The following is a 23575-nucleotide window of genomic DNA, read 5'->3' on the forward strand; positions in this document are numbered from 1 at the left end:
TACAGTGTATATTTCCTTCAAGTGTCACACTTACTCCTGGTGTCGTTTTCTGTAATATTTGCCTTTTAGAAATAAACTTAATTATACTTGCCTCCCATTGAGAATACCCAGCTCTGTACAAGATGCATGGAATTGTGGTAGTGGACTCTACTACACTAGCCCCCTGAGCTCTATAATGCCTGATAATTCCCACACGTTGCTTTTATTTTCTTTCTCTGAGTGGTATTTCCCTGTCACTGCTTCTTTCCACCTCATTCATGCCTGTTTTTCTTGCCCCTAAAGCAATCTTGAAGCATTTTTTCTTTCCACTACCTCCACTCCCTTGTTCTACACTGATCACTAGTTTCCATCTTACTCCTGCAAAGAACAAATGTGAAAAGCCATGTTCCAGTGTGATCAGAATAATACTCTCTAGAGGTATGTAGCTGCATTACGAGTATATTTGTGAAGGTATACTGCTTTTCTGATGCAGTACAAATCTAATGCTAAACTTTTTGGAAGGGTGGAACCCAAGTCACTGGGTATTAATTTGGGACTGTGTCACATTGATAAGGACATTTACATCATTGGCCTATCGCTCAAATGATGTATTGAAAACAACAAAATATTACTAATCAGAATTGAGTGGTTCAGGAGAACAAACTGAATGTAGATCATGGGTAATTTTCTGTTTATAGAAGTTTTGTAAATTTTTAATTGAATACATTAGTACTTTCGCTCAATCATATGATGCCTAGTGGTGCCAGTTTGTTGCTGAAGTGTCATTTGCAGAAATTAAGTAAAAGTAATGGAAGCAAGTGTGCTATCTCTTGCTTTCTTGATCCTCTTTATATCAAATTGCTGATCACCCACTTTCCCTCAGCTCCTGTACCAGTTGATAATATAAACAGTTCCCTCTCTGTCATCACTACCTTTTCAGAACACTCTTGATCCCTCTGTCATGGCAAGCTACTGCCCCATCTTCAATGACCCTTTGCTCTCCAAAGACCTTGAACATGTCAACTCCAAAATCTATACCCATCTTCCCTGCAACTCCATGTTTGAAGCTCTCCAATAAAGCATTGAACTGACTCTATTCAAAGTCAAAATGACTCAATTATTTTCCTTTTCATTTTCCCTGCAGCCTTTGCCATCCGCCTTCCTCCTCCAATGCTCTCCTGCTGTTGAGCTTAGTGGGACCACCTTTGCTAACATAAAAAAGGTGGCACAGCAGTTTGCAAGAACAGAGGGTCTAGGGGATGAGGTATGATAAATTTGAAAAGGACTTGGGAAAACAATACATTTGGAGATAGAAATATTTAAAATACCATCATGGATCTGAGAGTCAACAACATATTAAAGGTAATTTGCAAAAGAACATTGAAGATTGTTTGTTTGTTCATGGGATTTGGCTGTCGCTGCCAACCCTAACATTTATTGCCCAACCCAAATTGACCTTGAGAAGGTGTTGGTGAGCTGCCTTCTTGAACTGCTGCAGTCCACGTGGCATAGGGATATACTCTACGTGCTGTTAGGGAGTGGATACTAAGATGATGTTTCCTCTTGTGGGAGAGTCTAGAACTAGGTAAGGGGCACAGTTTAAAAATTAGCAGTCTCCCATTTAAGACTGAGATGAGAATTTTTTTTTCTTGAGGTTTGTTAGTTTGTGGGATTCTCTTCAGAGAGCAGTGAGGCTGGGTCTTTGAACATATTCAAGGCTGAGTTAGATTGACCAGGGAGTGCAGGATTATGGAGGGATATAGGAATGTGCCACAGAGGTCTACAGCACAGAAAAAGGCCCTTTGGCCCATCGAGTCTGCACCAGTCAAACAAGTGCCTAACTATTCTAATCTCATTTTCCAGCACTAGGCCCAAAGCCTTGTCTGCCATGGCATTGCAAGTGCACATCCAAATACTTCTTAAATGTTATGAGGGTTTCTGCCTCTACCACCCTTTCAGGCAGTGAGTTCCACATTCCCACCACCCTCTGGGTGAAAAAATTCTTCCTCACATCCCCTCTAAACCTCCTGCCCCTTACCTTAAATCTATGACCCCTGGTTATTGATCCCTTCACCAAGGGGAAAAGTTCCTTCCTGTCTAACTTATCTATGCCCCTCGTGGAGTTGAGGTCTCTGTCAGATCAGCCGTGATCTTATGGAATGACAGCAGACTCGATGAGCCGAATGGCCTATTCCTAATTCTTGTTTTCTTGAGTGAGTTCCAGGATTTAACCCAGAAACAGTGAAGGATCAGCAATATATTTCTAAGTCAGGGGAGCTTGCAGGTGATCATATTCCCAAGCACCTGCTGTCTATGTTCTTCTAAGTCATTGAGTTTGCAGGTTTGGCAGATGCTGCCAAAGCAGCCTTGGTGAATTGCTGTAGGGTTTCTTGTAGATGTTACACAGTACTGCCACTGTGAGCTGGTAGTTGTGGGACTGAATGTTTAAGGTGGTGGATGCGGAGCCGATTAAATAGGCTGCTTTGTCCTGAAGCTTCTTGAGAGTTGTTGGAGCTGCACTCATCCAGGCAAGTGAAGAGTATTCCATTACACTCCTGATCTGTAAATGGTGGATAGGCTTTGGATATTCATAAAGCAAGTTACTTGCTGGTGAATTCCCAACCTCTAACCTGCTCTTGTAGCCACAGTGCTTTTGTGGCTGGTCCAGCTTAGTTTCTGCTCAACAGTAGCCTGCAAGATGATGGGGAATTCATGGTTATATTCTTGTTGGAAGTGGTCATTGCCTAGCATTTGTGTGGCATGAATATTATTTGCCACTTATCAGCCCAAGCCTGAATGTATTCCAGGTCTTGCTGTATATAGGCACAGACTAGTTCATTATCTGTGCATGTTCCATGACCTCTTGTTATTTAATCTTCCCTGCCCTCTAACCTGTACCTGACCTTCTCTTTTGCTCTGCCTGCCCCTCCTCCCTTTTTCAACAGCATAAAACCCATCACATTCCTATCTCTCTCCAGTTCCAAAGAAGAGAAATATTGGACTTGAAATGTTAACTCTGTTTCTCTGCCCGAACTGCTGAGCTTTCCCAGCACTTTGTTTTTATTTCATTATTCAGTTCCATTTGCAACTTTTCAGGTAATTAAATCATCAGCAAAAATTCTCACTTCTGATCTTACAATAGAGGGAAGGTGATCGATAGTGCAGCTGAAGATGGCTTGGCCTAAGACACTGTCTTGATAAATTTCTGAAGTGATGTCTTGGGGCTGAGATGATTGGTGTCTAACAACAATCATCTTCCTGTGTGCTAGGTATGATAACAACCAGTGGAAAGCTTCCACAATTCCCCACCTCCTTCCCCCCATCACATTAATTTCATTTTTACATTCATTCGATTGCTCCCTTGATGTCAATGAGAATGACTCTCACCTCACCTCTGAAATTCAGCTTTTGTCCAATTTTAAACAAAGGCTGTAATGAGGTCTGGAGCTGAGTGGCCCTGGCGGAACCCAAACTGAGCTTTGGTGAGAAGTACCATAGTGGTTTTTTTGGAAAAAATATACTTTATTCATAAGATATCTAAAAGAACATTACAAAGCATTTCAACTTGTCACAACAGGAATGTGCAATTATATTCACATTTTCTACATTTTTATTTCATTCATGGGATGTGGGCATTGCTGGCTCATCCCTAATTGCCCTTGAGAAGGTGGTGGTGGTGAGCTGCCTTTTTGAACTGCTGTATTCCATGTGTGTGCGGCTTGGAGGGGAACTTCCAGGTGGTGGTGTTCCCATGAGTCTGCTGCCGTTGCTCAATGTGTTAGTGGTTGTGGGTTTGGAAAGTGCTGTCTAAGGAGCCTTTGTGAGTTCCTGCAGTGCATCTGGTAGATGATACACATTGTTGCCAGTGTGTGTGTGCCAATGAGGTGCCAATTAAGCAGGCTTTGTCCTGGATGGTGTTGAGCTTCTTGAGTGTTGTTGGAGCTGCACTCATTCAGGCAAGTGGAGCATGTTCCATCACACTCTTGACGTGCCTTTTAGATGGTGGACTGGCTTTGGGAAGTCAGGAGGTGAGTTAATCACCGTACGATTCCTAGCCTCTGACCTGATCGTCTAATCACAGTATTTATGTGGCTAGTCCAGTTCAGTTTCTGGTCAATGGTAATCACCAGGATGTTGATAGTGAGGGATTCAGAATGGTAATGTCATTGAATGTCAAGGGGCAATGGTTAGATTCCCACTTGTTGGAGATGGTCATTGCCTGGCACCTGTGCGACATAAATGTTACTTGCCACTTGTCAGCCCAACATAGATCATGTTGCACTCTGAAGTATTGTATTCAATACAATAAAAAACTTACAAACATTTCAAAATGGTCATTACAGAAAGTGCAATTATATTCAAATTATCTATCCAGGTTAACTTGCACTCTGAGGTGCAGTGGCATAGTGATTATGTCATGGGATGGTGCAGTAGTTTGCAACATAAGGGTCAATAATCGTTCACAAGAGCTGAGTTTATCTTTTTTAGGAAAAATATACTTTATTCATAAAATATCTGAAAGAAAATTACAAAACATTTCTAAATGGCCATCACAAAAAGTGCAATCAGATTCAACTTTTACACATGGATCACAAGATGCTTCAATACAATCAATGAATATTACAGTCCTTTCAATATGGTCATTCCAGACAGTGCAATGGGGTTGGAGTTATTGACATACATCATGTTGCACTCTGAGGCGCTTCAATACAATTTAATACATTTAGTGTTCATTACATACATTTATTGTGAGTCGTACAGCCCGAGGGGTCTCTACAATTCCCAGCCCCTCGGTGTACTATGGCCGAAAGGCCTTAGACAGCCACCTTTCACAATTGTGCCCTTGCGGCGGCTGCCACAAGTTTTAGTGTGTCCCTCAGCACGTAGTCCTGGACTTCAGAATGTGCCAGTCTGCAACACTCGGTTGGGGACAACTCTTTGCACTGGAAGACCAACAAGTTTCAGGCAGACCAAAGAGCGTTTTTCATCGAGTTGATTCTCCAGCTACAGTTGATGTTTGTCTCCGTGTGTGTTCCTGGGAACAGCCAGTAGAGCACACAGTCCTGTGTCACAGAACTGCTCGGGAGGAATCTCAACAGAAACGGCTGCATCTCTCTCCAGACCTTCTTTGCATAGGAACATTCCACAAGGAGGTGAACAAAGGTCTCTTCCCTCCCACAACCATCTCGAGGGCAGCATGCAGAGGAGGTGTGTTGGAAAGATCTGACGGGGAGGGACAAGCAAGCAGTGATAGGAGCAGATAATCAAAAGATGTCACAGACAAAAGAACACAGAGATGTTGAAGTTGGTGATATTATCTAAACGAATGTGCTAATTAAGAATGGATGGTAGGGCACTCAAGGTACAGCTTTAGTGGGGGTGGGGGGGCATAAAAGATTTAAAAATAATGGAAATAGGTGGGAAAAGAAAAATCTATATGAATTATTGGAAAAAACAAAAGGAAGGGGGAAGAAACAGAAAGGGGGTGGGGATGGAGAAGGGAGTTCAAGATCTAAAGTTGTTGAATTCAATATTCAGTCCGGAAGGCTGTAAAGTGCCTAGTCGGAAGATGAGGTGCTTTTCTTCAATTTGGATTGGGCTTCACTGGAACAATGCAGCAAGCCAAGGACAGACATGTGGGCAAGAGAGCAGGGTGGAGTGTTAAAATGGCAAGCGACAGGGAGGTTTGGGTCATTCTTGTGATCAGACCACAGGCGTACTTCCATTATTTTTAAATCTTTTATGCCCCACCCCCACCCCCACTAGAACTGTACCTTGAGTGCCGTACCATCCATTCTTAATTAGCACATTCGTTTAGATAATATCACCAATTTCAACACCTGTGTTCTTTTGTTCGTTTGTCTGTGACATCTTTTGATTATCTGCTTGCTTGTCCCTACAACCACACCAGCCGCCCCCCCCCCCCCCCCCCCACCTGACCTTAAACCAGCTTATATTTTACCCCTCTCCTTGGATTCACCCAGTTCTGTTGAAGGATCATGAGGACTCGAAACGTCAACTCTTTTCTTCTCCGCCGATGCTGCCAGACCTGCTGAGTTTTTCCAGGTAATTCTGTTTTTGTTTTGGATTTCCAGCATCCGCAGTTTTTTGTTTTTATCTCTGACGGGGAGAGCCTTTCTCACCACCAGCCAAGCTACATCTTGATGCATGTTGGAAAGTTGTGGCGATGAGGCATTCTGCCAAATGACTTTGACAGTCTGCTCAGGGAACCATCCAACAGGATCCATCATCTCCTTTTCCCTCAGGACGTTACATGCTAACCACTGCCTGATGCACGTGTGGTCAAAGGTGTTTCACTGCATAAATTTTTCCACGAGGGACAGGTGGTACAGCACAGTTCAACTACTTGAAGTGTTCCACGGCAGCGTGACCAAACCCATCCTTCGCAACATCTCAGCGCGTCGTGGCACTTGGTTTTTGCGTACCGAGGGTCTACGCATAGAGCTGAGTTTGTGACTGCTCCCCAGATTTGAATTGGCAGGTAAACTGCTCCACAGCCATAGAGCTATTGCTCATGCGCAAGAGAAGAACCGCTCTGGGCTCGAAGATCGAGCCTGCCAGCACTGCGACGCATGCGCGGATCTGCGCTTCCTGTCCATATTACCAGGTCGGTTGGGACGTCACAAGGGAATGTGCAACCGAACCTGATGTGGAATAATCCAATCACCTGTAAAGAGGGACAGGCAGGCGCCAATGAGAATGTGGGACGCGGTGTGAAGTTTGTGTGAGAGCCGGCCAGTTCTTCCGTGGGCTCAGTTGTGGGGATCGTGGCCTTTAGGCTTACTGCTGGCTTTTGGCTGCGGTTTCCCGCCCTCTTCTCTGTGGAGCGATGTCGGCCCGGTTCCGGACTGCGTCAGTCGCTGCGGTTTTCTGGCTGAGTCTCTGCTACATGTCGGCGACGGCAACCGGAGTGCAAGAAGAGGAGAAAGCGGTCAAAGCGGAGAGCGGGCAGCAGGTGAGGTCGGGGAAGCCGGGGGAGACTCTTGGGCCTCAGGGGGCCAGGCTGGTGGAGTTCCCGGCTGCTGGGCTGCTCCAACTTCAGCCCGGTGGTGAACCACGGGAAAGCCCCGGACTCTCGTTTAATCTGGAAGGATGTGGTGTCAGTGCCGCTGCTGCTCGGCTTTCTACAGCCAGAGGCTTTAACCCAACAATCCGGATGAGTAAAACCCCAGATATCAGCCCTGGGCCATATCAGATGTCATGGGGTTCAATCTAAATAAAGAGAGAAAATGTTCCCATTGCCGGAAAGGTGGAGAATCAGTGGTTAGGATCTAGAATACACTGTGTGTGGTGGAGACATTCAATTGTAGCTTTGAAAAACTGAATTGAGTAAGTGCCTGAAAAGAGAACATTTGTAGGATTTAGGGAGAAAGGGTGGAGGAGTGGAGCGAGTTGAGTTGCTCTTGCAGAGTTGCCAAGGATATGACCACCTCCTGTCTTGGGAATTTTCAATATTATAGTCAAATGCTTCAGAAGGAAAGTCAAACTAGCTTGATGATTGAAGTCACGCTATTTAAAGAACTTTGTGATTATGGTCCTTTCATTGCAATTTTAGTGGAATTCATTTCACTTTTGGCCCACTTAAATGTATGAATAGAATATTCAACTACAATCCTTGCACGCTTGGCCTAAATAGCCAAGTGGTTATGGTACTGGATTTGTAACCCCAAGATCGAGAGTTCAAATCTCACAATGGCAAACTATGGAACAATGTAACTTCATCTGAAACAGATGGAAACGGGTTTGTACTCGAAAGAGTATCAAGAGTTCAAATCTCACAATGGCAAACCATGAAACAATGTAACTTCATCTGAAACAGATGGAAATGGGTTTGTACTCGAAAGAGTTACAGGCCAGTCAGTTTAAGCTTGGCTTAAATAGCCAAGTGGTTATGGTACTGGGTTTGTAACCCCAAGATCAAGAGTTCAAATCTCACAATGGCAAACTATGAAACAATGTAACTTCAGATGGAAACATGTTTGTACTCAAAAGAGTTACAAATGTGGCAACCAGCACATAATGGCTTGGCCTAAATAGCCAAGTGGTTATGGTACTGGGTTTGTAACCCCAAGATCAAGAGTTCAAATCTCATAATAGCAAACTATGAAACAATGTAACTTCATCTGAAACAGATGGAAACGGGTTTGTACTCGAAAGAGTTACAATCCTTGCACGCTTGGCCTAAATAGCCAAGTGGTTATGGTACTGGGTTTGTAACCCCAAGATCAAGAGTTCAAATCTCACCATGGCAAACTATGAAACAATGTAACTTCATCTGAAACAGATGGAAACGGGTTTGTACTCGAAAGAGTTACAATCCTTGCACATGCAAACGTTCTCCCATTTGCACTTCTACAACAGGTGACTATAATTCAGAATTAATTTTTTGGTTGTGAAGCACTTTGGAATGAGTCTTGAGAATGTGAAAAGTGCTATGCAAGTTTCGCTCATCTTTACAAAGGATAGCTGATGTAGACTGAGTGTTTAAACAGACAGTCTTAAAAATAAGACTCATTGATTTGAAATTTAGTACCTTTTTAGACGTGAAACAAAGCAGTTGTGCTGGTATGAACTGCTTCAAAAAGGAGTGAGGTAACAAACTGCAGTGGACAAATTTATCACTGGTGATATCCCTCTCCTGTATTAGGATGTGGGAGAAAGATAACATTTGTTTTCTGGATAGGTTGGATAACTATGACAGTATTTAAACAGCCAGATAACACTTGATGGACAATTTTATCTATTTGATTTTCTAATACGAAGCTGCCAGTAAAGATGTAGATGTACATCTCCTTAGCAACCATGTCTTTGAATTTCCTAATAGTGCTTTTAATAAGAATGTAGAAACACCTTTGTTATTGCTTGGTGAGTAAGAAATTTGGAAGTGCTCTTAAATTTCCTTTGAGCAAAAGCTGTTTGAGGTAGGTACCAATCAGTGGCGAATTGCATTCTGTAATTATTACAAGTTTGTTCAATAACCTGGACTCAAAGGCAATAAAACTTATGTAATACTGTACTGGCAGGTATTCTTTGGTTTTCCAGTAGTAGACCTTGTTGTGTAGCACTCTGAAAGAGTAAGGCACTAAGTTTGCATTGACGTTGCAAGATCATCTGTGAGAAGGAAACTGTTCTCTCTTTCACCCACAGTAAAGCAGAGTTTTGATGGGATTGTGACGACTTTTTACCTTTCCATAGCTTTGCATTCTGTGAATTTCTTTTAAATGCACTAAATGTAGTGGGCATCTTGTATACAACAGCATCTTACAAGCGGCATAACAGTTTTCTGTTTTGATAAGATTGATAGAGGGAGAAATGTTGGCTAGGACCCTGAGAAACTACAAATGCAAAATATTGAAGATAATGGAAATCTGAAATAAAAATAATAGAAATACTTAGGACAGTCAGCAACTCTGCAGAGAAAAACAACTAATGGTTCAGGTCGATTTCATCACCATCCTCACATATAATTAGTATTCCTTCATCTTTACTGAGTCAATATTCTGGAGTTGTTTGCTTGAAATCATTGTGGGTACATCATTACCACAAGGACTGCAGTGGTTCAAGAAGGTTCACAGATCAACTGCATGTGGATGGACAAAAAAAAATTGGCATTTCCAGTGTGAACAAGAACTCTGTTTAGAAATTCAGTCATGGGATGTGGCTGTCACTGGCTAGGCCAGCATTTATTGCCCATCCCTAATTGCTGTTAAGGTGGTGGTGAGCTGCTGCCTTGAACCGCTACAGTCCATGTGATGTAGGTACACTCAGTGCTTTTAGGGAGGCAGTTCCAGGATTTTGACCCAGTGATGGTGGAGGAATGGCGATATATTTCCAAGTCAGGATGGTGAGTAGCTTGGAGGGGAACTTGCAGGTGGTAATGTTCCCATATGTCTGCTGATCTTGTCCTTCTAAATGGTAGCAGTCATGGGTTTGGAAGGTGCTGTCAAAGGAGCCTTGGTGAATTCCTGCAATGTATCTTGTAGCTGGTACACACTGCTGCCACTGTGCATCGGTGGTGGAGGGAGTGAATGTTTGTGGACAAGGTGCCAGTCATGCGGGTTGCTTTGCCCTGGATGGTGTCAGGCTTCTTGTTGGAGCTGTACTTATCCAGACAAATGGAGAATATTCCATCACATTCTTGACTTGTGCCTTGTAGATGGTGGACAGGCTTTGGGAAGCCAGGAGGTGAGTTACTCCCAGGCTCTGAACTGCTCTTGTAGCCACAGTGTTTATATGACTAGTCTAGTTCAGTTTTTGGTCAGTGATACCCCTGGGATGTTGATAGTGAGGGATTCAGTGATGGTAATGCCTTTGAATTTCAAGGGTTGATGGTTAGATTCTCTCTTGTTGTAAGTAGTCATTGTCCAGCATTTGTGTGGCATAAATGTTACTTGCCACTTGTCAGCCCAAGCCTGGATATTGTCCAAGTCTTGCTGCATTTGGACATGAACTGCTTCAGTATCTGAGGAGAGGCGAATGGTGCTGAACATTGTGCAACCATCAGCAAACATCCCCACTCCTGACCTTATGATGGAAGGAAGGTCATTAAAGCAGCTGAAGATGGTTGGGCCTAGAGCACTATGCTGAGGATCCCTGCAGTGATGCCCTGGAGCTGAGAAGATTGATCTCCAACAACCATAACCATCTTCCTTTGTGCTAGGTATGACTCCAACCAATGTCCATGTTTGAACCAAGGCTGCAATTAGGTCAAGAGTTGAGCGATCCTGGGAGAACCCAAACTTGAATGTGAGTGAGCAGGTTATTGCTAAGCAAGTGCCACTTAACAACTTGGTGGTTGATCCCCTTCCATCACTTTAATGATTGAGCGTCGACTAATGGGACGCTAATTGCCTGGTTGGATTTGTCCTGTTTTCTGTGGATGGGACAAAGGCAATTTTTCACATAGCCGGGTAGATGCCAGTGTTGTAGCTGTACTGGAACAGCTTGGCTAGGGGTGCGGCAAGCTCTGGAGCACAAGTCTTCAGTATTGTTGCTGGAATATTGTCAGGACCCATAGCCTTTGCAGTATCCCGTGCCTTCAGCTATTTTTCGATATCACGTGGAGTGAAGTGAAGTAGCTGAGGACTGGCATCTGTAATGCTGGGGACCTCTGGAGGAGACGAGATGGATCATCCATTCGGCACTTCTGGCCGAAGATTGTTGTTGATGCATCAGCCTTATCTTTTGCACTGACATGCTGTGCTCCCCCATATTTGAGTGCAGGGATATTTGTGGAGCCACCTCCTCCAGTGAGTTGTTTAATTGTCTACCATCATTCTCAACTGGATGTGATAGGACAGCGAAGCTTAGATCTGATCCATTGGTTGTGGGATCACTTGTCTCTCTTGCATGCTGCTTACACTGTTTGGTATGCAAGTATTCCTGAGTTGTAGCTTCACCAGGTTGGCACCACATTTTTCAGTATCCCTGGTGCTACTCCTGGCATGCCCTCCTGCACCCTTCATTTTGTCCAAAGATATTCTATGCCAAACTATGGAATGATGCAGTATTAATATTGATATAATTGAAGTTTCTGGTTATTAGTCACTTCCAAAAAGTTAGTGGTAGAGGGACTGTTGATATCATGGAAGTTTGGGATTCAAGTGGTTGGATTTCTTACTGATGATAGACATTGTCAGCTATTGGTCTATGTACCAATAGACTGCTTCATTATTGAAAGTGTTGTAAATGGAACTGAACACTGAAGTAATTAGAAAACACCCAGCTCGTGACATTATGACAGAGATGAAGGTTGTAGGGAGTAGCTTAAGTTGGGGAGATTGCACTTTCAATAGGCCCTTACACATCAATCTGAACTATGATTGGTAGGCAAAACTTCATAGCATCTTGCAGCATAGAAAGGAGGCCATTCAGCCCAACTGTGCTAACCTTTTAAAGGGGCTAGCTAATCCCACTGCATTGCCCTTTGGTCTAAAGTTCAACTGCGTATCATTCCATCAGTTTGGCATGGAGCTTGTCTTTGAGTGCAGTTTGAACCCACAATCTCCATGGTGATTATGGGGTGAAGCGCCATTGCAACTTTTGAACTACAGGATGAAGTAGGGTGACGCTGGATCTCAGATCCGATTGTTACTTCACTGCTTCTACGCACTATTAAAATGAACCTTTTATGTTATCAAACTTATCCATGGTCTAAGCTACAGATTACATCCTAACTTTCTAAAATCTGTTCTTGCGATGCCGATCACAATGGAAAAGCCTTTTTTGCTTCATCCTTAGTTGACCTGGGATGGGAATGATGAACCATTTTGAATCACTACACTCCTATGGTAATGGTACACCTACAATGATTTAGGGTAGACATTTCCAGTATGGTGGCCCAGCAAAGATGGAGAGCTGATTTTATGAGAGATGATGGTGCTTTGATGATGTTTCTGCTCTTATCTGCCTTGGTTCTCAGGTATTGGAGAAGGGACGTGGAGTTAAAGCAAGCTTGTTGGGTTGCTGGAGTACATTCTGTAAAAGTACAGTTCACCAATGGTTGAGAAAGGAGCGGGGTGCAGTGAGTCCATTAGGGGTTTACTGATGAAACAGACTGCTCCATCCTGGATGGTGTTGAGTTCCTTGAATGTTGTGACTATCAGTTAGTTAGTTATGAATATTATTTTCTGGTTTGAGCTTTGTAGATGAAGTGTGGACCAGGTGGTGAGCCAGCTAAAGCATAAGAACATAGAACATAAAAATTGGAGTAGACCATTTGCCCCTTGAGCCTGCTCCACCATTTAATAAGACTGTGAGACAATTTGGATTGTGACTCTACTTTCCTCCCTCCCTCCACCAGCCCCGCGCCCCCCACCACCTCCCCAATTCCCCAATAAACTTTGATTCCCTTGGCAATCAAAAATCTGCCTGACTTTGCTTTGAATACATTCAATGAGCCCAGCCTCCACTAATTGCTGGGGAAGAGAATTCCAAACACTGGCTGGGTCAAAACCCTGGAATTCCCTTCCTAAAAGCACTGAGGGTTCAGAGGTTCAAGAAGGCAGCTCACCTCCATCTTCTCAAGGGTGATTAGGGATGGGCAAATAAATGCTGGCCTAGCCAGCGACAGCTACATCTTGTGAATGATTTTTTTTAAAAAGTCTAATCGCTCTCAAAGAAATTCCTCATCTCCATTTTAAATGGGGCGTTCACTTACTTTTAAATTGTGTGCTGTGGTTCCAGATTTCCTCTATGCCCATAGCCGTTGCTGTATCCAGTGCCTTCATTCGTTTCTTGATATCACATGGAGTGAAGCGAATTAACTGAAGACTAGCATCTGTGATGCTGGGAGCCTCCGGAGGAGGTGAGATGGATCATCCACTCGGCACTTCTGGCTGAAGATTGTTGTCCCTTGAAGGGGAGTATGCAGGTGGGGGTGTTCCCATGCACCTGCTGCCCTTGTCCTTTGGATGTTAGAGGTTTAAGGTTTGGAAATTGCTGTTGAAAGCAACTTGGTGAGTTGCATCAGTGCATCTGTAGATGATACATACTGCTGTAACTGTCGGTGGTGCAGGGAGTGATGTGTAAGGTGGTAAATGGGGTGCCAATTAAGCAGGCTACTTTATTTTGGATGACTTCAAGCTTCTTAAGTATTGTTGGAGCTGCACTCATTCAAGCAGGTGTAGAATATTCCATTTCGCTCCTGACTTGGTGCCTTGTAGATGGTAGACAGGTTTTGGGGAATCAGGCAAATTATTCTGTGCAGAATTCCCAGCCCCTGACCTGCTCTTGTAACCACAGTATTTATATATCTAGTCCAGTTCAATTTCTGGTCAGTGGTACCCCCCAGGATGTCAATAGTGGAGGATTCAGCAATGCTAATGCGATTCAGCAATGCTAATGCAAATAGTCGTTTGGTACAGATCCTGAGTATTGCTGAAAAAGATTCATCTTTTGTCGAAGCTTTTTGTCTTGCACTCATCAGGACGTTTCGTAAGAATATCTAATGTAAAGGGAAAAACAATTTATACTATGAGAAGAGTGCTGATTAATTGGCAAGTAGAGTCTGGTAGAGGCATTGCCATGAAGAATGCACCAGTTGATGTGACTAACAGTTAATTTCAAACAATGCTTGGCAGTTTAAAGCTGGCAGCTTGACTCTGGTTAAGGCATTGTCCTGAGGAAGGAACCAGCGAATGGCTGTCACTTATTTTGTTTAGCTGAAACAGGTGTGATGTATGTACATGTTCTTTCTGTCTGCAAAAAACAGGGCCCTGTATACTAACACTTGTAGCTTCCACTACTTGCAAATGCGTGACATTGCAAGCCCACTTGACTATCTCAAATTGGTTTTCAGCGTAATTCTAAGCACACTGAGGATTATTCAGCAAATGCTGTCCAATCGTGGAATTACACCTAATGTTGGACACTGTTGTGAGTTTTGCAAGCATGGGCTGGTTGGGTACAGTCTATAACTTGCCCATTGCAAACAGGGGAAAGGAGATTTGAGCAACAGGTGAAGCTAGCTATTTCACGCTACTGCTATGCAGTAGCAACACAAGTGGGTATTCTCTATTAACAGGATGCTGCTTCCAAGCCAAAAAGATGTTCTGCCTAAAACACACATGAGTAATGTGATATATGAATTTCAATGCCAGTGTAATGCTAGGTATGTAGGCTGTACGTCCCAAGGACAGGCGGATCATATCGAGCAGCATTTCCAGCCACTATTCAGAACAGGCACGGTACAGACAATATCCAGCCAGTCCGTGCTTGCAAAACTCACAACAGTGTCCAACATCAATTATGATTCTGCGATTGGACATTTGCTGAATAATCCTCACTGAGCTAATAATTATACTGACAGCCATTTTAGATTCAGTTGAGCTCATAGTGTGGCATATTTACATGCACTGGAGGCTGCATATATTAGTACATGGCCCTGTTCTTTCAGGCAGAAAGAAAATGTACACACCCTGTGCCTGTTTCAGCTAAACAAAATAAGTGACAGCCATTTGCTGGTTCATTCTTCAGGGCGGTGTCTTGACGAATCGGTCAAGCTGCCTGCTTTAAATTTTGAACACTGCTTGGCAGTTAACTGTCAGTTACCATCAACTGGTGCATTCTCCATGGCAATGCCTCTACCAGTCATAGTCCCCTTGCCAACCAATCAGCGCACTCTTCTCAAACAGTATAACTTGTTGCTCTGTTTACATTTGGTATTCCAAATTATCCTGATGAGTGCAAGACTAATAGCTTCAACAAAAAATATCTGTTTTTTCCAGCGATGCTAATGTAATTGAATGTCCAGAAGAGAAGGCTAAATTTTCTTTCGTTGGAGATGGTCATTGCCTGATACTTTTGTGGTGTGAATGTAACTTGCCACCTATCAGCCCAAGCCTGCATTTGGACATGGACTGCTTTAGTATCTGAGGAATCATGAATGATGCTGAACATTGTGCAACTATCAGCGAACTTCCCCACTTCTGACTTTATGATGGAAGGAAGATCATTAATAAAGCAGCTGAAGATGGTTGGACCTAAGACACCACCCTGAAGAACTGCTGCACCAATGTCCTGGGCTTGAGATGATTGACATCCAACAACCACAGCCGCCTTCCTTTAGTCTAGGTATGACTCCAGCCAGGGAAAGTTTTCCTCCTGATTCTCACTGACTCCAGTTTTGTTAGGGTTCCTTGGCACCATATTCTGTCAAATGCTGCCTTGATGTCGAGGTCAATCACATTCTCCTCACCTGGATTCAGCTCTTTTTTTCCTTGTTTAAAGTAAGGCTGTAATGAAGTCAGGAGTTGAGTGGCCCTGGCAGAACCCAAACTGAGCAGTGTTGAGCAGGATGTTGCTGTGCAAGTGTCACTTGATAGCACAGTTGACGACCCCTTCTATTACTTTACTGATGATCGAGAGTAGACTGGGGTGGTAATTGGCCAGGTTGGATTTGTCCTGCTTTTTGTGGACAGGACATACTTGGGCAATTTTACACATTTCTGGGTAGATGCTAGTGTTGTAGCAGCTATGGCATGGATAGCTCTGGCGTGCAAGCCTTCAGTAGCATTGCAGAAATATTGTCGGGGCCTATAACCTTTGCAGGTCTAGTGCCTTCAGCTGTCATGTGGAGTGAATTGAATTTGCTGAAGACTGGCATCTGTGATGCTGGGAACCTCAGAAGGAGGCCAAGACAGATCCATTTTCTGGCCGAAGATAGTTGCAAATGCTTTGGCCTTGTCTTTGCTGGGCTCCCCTTATCATTGAGTTTGGGGATATTGATGGAGCCTCCTCCTCCGGTGAGTTGTTTAATGTCCACCACCAGCCATGACTGGATGTAGCAGGCCTGCAGAGCGTAGATATGATCTGTTGGTTGTGGATTGCTTGGTTCTGTCTATCGCTTGTTCTCTGTTGTTTGGCACACAAGAAGTCCTGTTATAGCTACTCCTTGTTGGATCAGATGTCTGTTTCCTTGATAAAATTCCTGGGGAAACTGTTGTTTCCTGTAGCATTCATGGAATAAATGGGACATGGTGCAAAGAGTAGAGGATTATTCTTTGAAATGGTCCATTTACTGGATACAGGTATTAGTACAATGGAAGGGTTACAGACTGTTAGAATGAGGATGGAAGCAGCTTTAGCAGGTCTGGCCATTAAAGTTGAAGACAGAATTGGAATAGCAATAAGATGCAAACAAATCCCAGGAATGCCAAGGAGCAGTTAATATGCTTCAGGTGAGACACAAAGTATCATTATGCGATAAATTACCCAAAGTAGGCAAAATAACACAGAATTGAGGTGGAATATGAATCTGAATGAACTGTACTGGTTCTAGTGTTTTAGTCCTGTGATAGATGAGTTAGTTATGGACTACTGTGCTGTGCTAGTGGAACAGATTAGCGAATATAGATATAACCAATGCAAGATTAAGGAATGTAAAAAGACTAGCTTTAGGTGACAGCACATTAACAACTCTCTTTAATGATAGCATAATTCCATGTAAAATAGCAGGAATAAGCCCCCTTATCAGTACTGAAGGTAGTGTCAAGTGAGAACTATGCTCTTGAGAGAAGTTATGACAAAGGCACAAATGAAACTTTCCATGGAGCTTGATAAGGCAGCCAGTGGATCTACAGTTTCCCCAATCAAGACATCATTGTCTCCGCATAGCAACATCCTGGGGGTTACCATTGACCAGATACTGAACTGGACTAGCCATATAAATACTGTGGCTATATGAGCAGGTCAGAGGCTAGGAATCCTGCGTTGAGTAACTCACCTCCTGATTCCCCAAAGCCTGTCCACCATCTACAAAACGCAAGTCAGGAGTGTGATGGAATACTCCCCATTTGTCTGGATGAGTGCAGCTGCAGCAGCATTCAAAAAGCTTGACACAAACCAGGGCAAAGCAGCCTGCTTGACTGGCAACCCATCCACCAGCTTAAACATTCACACCCTCCACCACCAACACAGTGGCAGCAGTAGCATCTACAAGATGCACTGCTGTAACTCTCCATGCTTTCTTCAACAGCACCTTCCAAACTCACCACCTAGGAGGACGAGGACGGCCAACACATGGAACACCACCACCTGCAAGTTCCCTCCCAAGCCACGCACTATCCTGACTTAGAACTATATCACTGTTCCTTCACTGTTGCTGGGCCAAAATCCTGGAACACAATGCTGGTATTAGGACCACTACTCATTTTGATATAAATTAATGACCTTGACTTGAATATAATTTCAAATTACAATACAAATTTAAAGGGTGGAGGAACATAGCTGCCAGGGGTGTAGGTATACAAATCTTTGAAGAACCAGTTTTGAAGCCTGTTAAAAGCAAGGATCCCATATACTTTTATTAATATTGGCATAGAGCACAAAAGCAAGAATGTTATGCTAAATTTTTCATAATATTCTGCTGGAGTATTATGTTCAATACTGGGGACAGCATTTAGGATTAGCCTTCAGGAAAATGCAAAAGAGATTTCCAAGAATGTGGTGAAACTGGGGTTCTCCTCTTAGTGCAGAGGTTAAGAGGAGATTTGATAATGGTGTTTTGATAAAGCAAGGAAATGCTGTGTCCAGTGGAAATGGGGTTGTTAACAAATGGACTCTGATTTAAAGTGCTTTGCAAAAGAACCAGTGATGACATGAGAGAACCATTTTTAACGCAATGACTTATAATCTGGAATGCACTGTCCGAAAGGTTGGTGAAAGCAGTTTAAATAGTAAGTTTCAAATGGCAATTTAATAACCACCTAAAAGTGAAATTGTTTACAGGGTTAGAGGTAAAGAGCAGGGGAGAGGGACTAATTGGAAAACCAACAGCCAGCACAAGCACAGTAGACTGAATTGCTTCCTTCAGAGCTGTATAGAATCTATAATTCTATGCTAAATATTTAGCAATCAAGGCTATTAAGAATTGAGACAGGAAGAAGTTCGTAAAACCGTCTCATGTGGCACAATACCCTGTTGTTATAAGGTTGGTGGAAATTTTCCAAGAGCCTAAAGATCAAGTTTGAAACTGGAGTATGCATGTCGTAAATAAGGAACTACAAAATAAAGATGTTGAGGATGCACTAGCTAGTAGTTCAATTAAAAAGCTGGCTGTAATCCCACCATCACAATTGACCGTAACAAACCTATTGAGAAAAACAAGCCTTTAGCTAAGCAGCTAATCATTGAAAATTTCACCACAATTATCACTTCGGTTGCTTTAATGTGTAACATGACATGCATAAGAAAATCAGATGTGCGGGTAACATCCTGTCTCAGTGGAAGAATCATTGCCACAACATTCTGTGGGACCAAAATTTGGTCATACTTGTGAAGATGACAGAACCTTGTTCTTTTATGTGACTCTGAACAAAACCTATTATATCAAGGACTAAAGGCACAAAGTATTTCAATTCTCCTCACTGCCCATGTGACTAAATAAGCTACAGCTTCTTCTTTGAGGAAAATCATGAAACTGATGATGCTTTTAAAAAATCAGAAATGTTTACCATTTGGTTAGGAGGCTAGTGCCAAAGTCTGGGTGACATCTGATTAGACAAGATGGATCCCGAAACATCCTCAAAAGAGACCATGTTAAAACAGCCAATTATTTGGCTTACTGTGAGTAAAACCATGAAAAGTCCACTTGTCAATGTAACATGTCAAAAAACAAATTGAGGGGAATGCAGGTGGATAAACAATTAAGGACACTGGTTAATTTAAGTTTTCAAAACTTTGAATTTATTTTGTGTAACATTAGTGCTCAACACTATTTCTTTTTATGCAGAAAATATCTTCTCCACACCCTATGGCTAATGTTGTCAGCGATGAGTCTGTAACCAAAACAAACCTGGGTTTCATACATGCTTTTGTTGCTTCCATATCGGTCATTATCGTCTCGGAACTGGGTGACAAGACATTCTTCATAGCAGCTATTATGGCCATGCGCTACAATCGCCTCACCGTGCTCGCTGGAGCTATGCTGGCTTTGGGATTGATGACCTGTCTATCTGGTTGGTGATTTTAAAACTTAAAAAGAAAATGTATGCTGCTTGTATTTCTTTGCCAGAAATGTACAGATTGTTAAGGATTAAACCAACAAGTGTGATGATGGTTACTGTCCTGTCATTCACCTTGATCACAAATTTAATCTGTTAACCCAATCTGGAAACAAGATTGAGTAGTTATTCTTATGACATTGCTCACAGACAAAAAGTTATGGGGGGTGGTGTGAATTGTCTATCTTGCTACATTTCTCTCTTCTGCCGGTCTAGCTCTCTAATTCCTGATCTTCCTCCTCCTTTCTGTTTCCATTCTTTTTGGTTTTTTTATGCTTCTCTGATACACTTGTCTTTATTTGTCTCCAGTGTTTTCCTTATGTATAAGCCTAAACTTTGCATTTTCTCTCCTATATTTTAATAGTCCCACTCTCTGTTCCTCTCTCGCTCTGTTCCTCCCCCTGCCCCTCTGATTTCAAAGCTGTGACTTCTCTTTGTCAGTGTCAGCCTGAAACTCTAAAAGAATCTGCTGACCACAGAAATGTTTGGTTGTAATTGAGGAACATTTTTTTTTATTTGTTCATAGGATGTGGGCATCGCTGGCTAGGCCAGGATTTATTGCCCATCCCTAATGTCACATGTAGGCCAGATCAGGTAAGGATGGCAGATTTCCTTCCCTAAAGGATACTAGTGAACCAGGTGGGTTTTTATAACAACCGGCAATGGTTTTGTGGTCATCGTCATCAAACCTTTAATTCCAGATTTTTATTGAATTCAAATCCCACCATCTGCCAAGGTGGAATTCAAATCCGGGTTCGCAGAGCATTACTCTGGGTCTCTGGATTACTAGTCCAGTCGCAATGCCACTATGTCACTGCCTCCCTCTACCCATTTCTCCCCCAGTAGCATTTTCTGATCCTGTATCTAATGCCATTTAGTTGTTGGTGAATGTGACTTGGGCCTGGGAGCATTTATAGAGGATGGGTGTAGGAAACTTTCAGTGGACCTGGGAGGCCTCTGGAATGCAACTAGTAGTAATGGATTGATGACCTGCAGAAATTAGATAGAGCTTTACCACTGGTTTACCGGCCTCCTACAGGACATTGGAGTTCATGAAGGTCTTAGTTCTGTCTGTGGAAGGATTGGGACCAATAAGCTAAATTGCCTCTTCATACTTTTTCTTTATGAAAATGTAGTATAACTATATCACCAGAGAATGACTGACAACTTTAAAGGCAAAATTGAAGAATAACAGGGTTAGAAGATGTGGTCAAGAGCAAATGCCTCTTGTGGCAAATCTTTAAAGGAATTTTAGGACCAATGTAGTCATAGGCTAACAGTTTAAGTAACACTAATTGAAATGCTGTTGTAGTTGTAATCACACTCCAGTACATTTATTTTGGAATTTTTTTTCTGAATACCGAAATATCTTTTTAAAGACTATGGCAAAGTACAGTGCTCACTGTTCATGATATTTACAGCTACCATCTTGAGCAGCAACTTGCAGCATTTTGAGTTCCTTTTTGGCATGACATCCTCTGCAGAGGACCCGTACTGGGTTTGAACAGTGCAAGCAGCAGCATATCTCTTCTGCCAATCGGATTAAGAATTCTCTGAGAGAGACAATCCAAACCAGGAAGTAAAAATTAGTACAAAAGTGCACTAAGGAAAGACTCTAGTATGGCTTTGAAATAAAATATTACAAAGTAAAAGTCATTATTCCAAAAAGTGTTTTGTATTGTTGCTAATCTGTTTCAGTAATAATTTGCTCTTAAATATTCCCAATTCACATTCAAATTATTTCCAACATCTTCTCGATTGCAAAATCATGTAAGGAAAGTAAAATAAAAAGGATGAAAGTTGGATTGAGCCAGACGAGGCAAAGAAAATCAAAATTCTTTTAATTTTATTTCAAATTTTCCAACAATTAAATTTTAAGGAATGAGACTCCACTCATTAAAATTAAATTTTCAAGCAGGTTGTTTGTAGTAATAAAGAATTCACTTGCACCTGAATACATTGGCCCCAATCTTTTCTAGAGTGTTTAGTGAGTAAATATTACAGCTTCCTGGCCTTCATGTGTTTTGATGCTGACTCCATCAGTGTGTTTAGTGTAATGAAGCTCCTGGTGGATCACTCTGGATTTCTGCGTTTTATTGCTCAGAAAGGTCAACTTTTTTCTTCTCCACCGATGCTGCCAGACCTGCTGAGGTTTTCCAGGTAATTCTGTTTTTGTTCAGAAGTTGCTGTCTGATTTATTCCGTCATTACAGAGTGTTGGTAGCCTTGCTGTTTATTAATGCAAATTGCAGGCCATTGTCACAGTTTCTGATTTTTAAACTATCTTTCCCAAGCAGCTTCAGTAAGTGGGCTAGATTCTCTGTGGTTTACATTTTAGTGAGCTGCCCTGGCAAAGTTGTGTGACTTGAGGAATGTAAATGCTGTACTTGCAATATGCTGTGCAAACAAAGTTACTGTATAACTATTCTTCAGATTTTCAGAATATTAGGTTCATGGTTTTTGAAAGCAGATTAAAGGCATAGAAATATTTATTTGCAATTTAATGCATGGAAATACCAAAGCATACAAAATTAGGCACATATAGTTACATTTAAATTTGGCCATATTTGAGAAATGCCCTTGAGTTTATTACTCTAGCTACGTCTGAAGTACAGTCTTAGAATGTAAAATTTTCCAGTAGATAAGACCATTTGACCCATTGTGTTGATGCCAGCTCTGAGTGCAATCCACTTAATAGCATCCCCCGTTCTTTTGCCCATACCCTTTGAAGCTGGTTTTTAACTTTTTTTTGTTCTTTTTGATGGAAATAAATTTATACCCTCAAGCTATTCACTGACCAGTAGAAATAGTATTTAGTAATTTGCCTTCTCAAAACTTCTTCATATTTTTGAACATTTCCGCCATATCTCCTTTTTGATCATCTTTATTTTGTGAAAAGAACCTCAGATTCTCTGACTGGCCTGATAACTAACATATCTCTCGTCCATGGTATCCTCTTATCAGTCTCTTCTCTTACCCTCTGCCTATTCTTCTTTACTGAGTGCTATATTCTAACTGTGGCCTAACAATTTGTACAGCTTTAGCATTGCCTTTTAGTTTATACTTTTTTCATGTGTAAAACCTATAATCTCTCCCATTTTTAAGTTTTATTCACTTAAACAAATCTTTAAAAGATAGAAGGATATCACACTGCCTACATTTTTGTTTGTTTGTGTGTGTATATATATCACCTTTTTCCCTCCATATTTGTTTAATCAATTTTGCTAAATTTTTCTTCTATGCTGTTTATAATCCACCTGAAGTCGCTTGTATTTCTGTTAAGTCAATCATGCTCCTATTTTGATAGTTATATCTGAATTCTGATCATAAATATAAAAATCTTGTCTCTGTACACTTTATTCACTGTTTCCGTTATACATTTCATTGTACACTGTCATTGCTGGGAGGATGTAATTATTATATGACCAGTTTGCATCAGTAATTTTTGTTAGAAACATGAACAGTTATTTATGGAAATATTAAAAATCAGGCCGGAACATATAATTGTAAAATGAGGATAGAGCTGCATCTGTGTTCAGATCTAAATATTCCTTCCTTTTAGCCCTGCCTCCAACCTTGTATCATCTACTGATGATGCTTGGTCTTGGAGTGTGTGTTTATTGGTTCCATCACTGACCCCAGAGGATCACCACTGTTACATCTCACCAGTCCAAAAACATACATTAGTCACTACTCTCATTTTCTGTCTTCCTTTGTGTCTATGTTACCATCAACAAGTCTTTTATATGGTACGTTAAATTCTTTCAGAAAATCCTTCTTCACAACTTCTACTAATAGTACATTTCTTTAGTTTCTTAAGAATTCTTAAATTCATCAGACCTGATTTGCTGGATATTACTTTTATCTCAGCTTCTAGAAACTAGTCCATACAGGAAGGCGAGTTTATAGTTACCTGTGTAATCCCATTCTCCTTTCTTCAACAAAAGTTCATCGGAAAGCCCCCAAGTCCCTGGCAACTTCCCTACCCAAGGATATTTTTTAAAAAAATGCTGCTCAGAGCCTCTGCTACGGAGAGGAGGAGAAATTTTTTCTTCCAGAGGGTTGTGCAACTTT

General features: G+C 41.9%; 1 protein-coding gene across 2 annotated transcripts in view; it reads left to right on the top strand.

Annotated features, from left to right (window-relative positions):
- The first annotated feature begins 6611 nt into the window (after positions 1-6611).
- Positions 6612-23575, top strand: part of tmem165 (transmembrane protein 165) — a 33629-nt gene continuing 16665 nt past the window's right edge. The window contains exons 1-2 of one of the 2 annotated variants that reach the window (XM_041190935.1): positions 6612-6955; positions 19361-19457. In XM_041190935.1, coding sequence (XP_041046869.1) covers positions 6830-6955; positions 19361-19457 — 223 coding nt within the window. In that variant the 5' untranslated portion in view covers positions 6612-6829. Of the gene's footprint in view, positions 6956-19231; positions 19458-23575 lie in introns of both variants that reach the window. The other variant, XM_041190927.1, reaches the window with a different exon arrangement.

Source organism: Carcharodon carcharias, chromosome 1 (assembly GCF_017639515.1).
Source record: "Carcharodon carcharias isolate sCarCar2 chromosome 1, sCarCar2.pri, whole genome shotgun sequence".
NCBI classification, from domain to species: Eukaryota; Metazoa; Chordata; class Chondrichthyes; order Lamniformes; family Lamnidae; genus Carcharodon; species Carcharodon carcharias.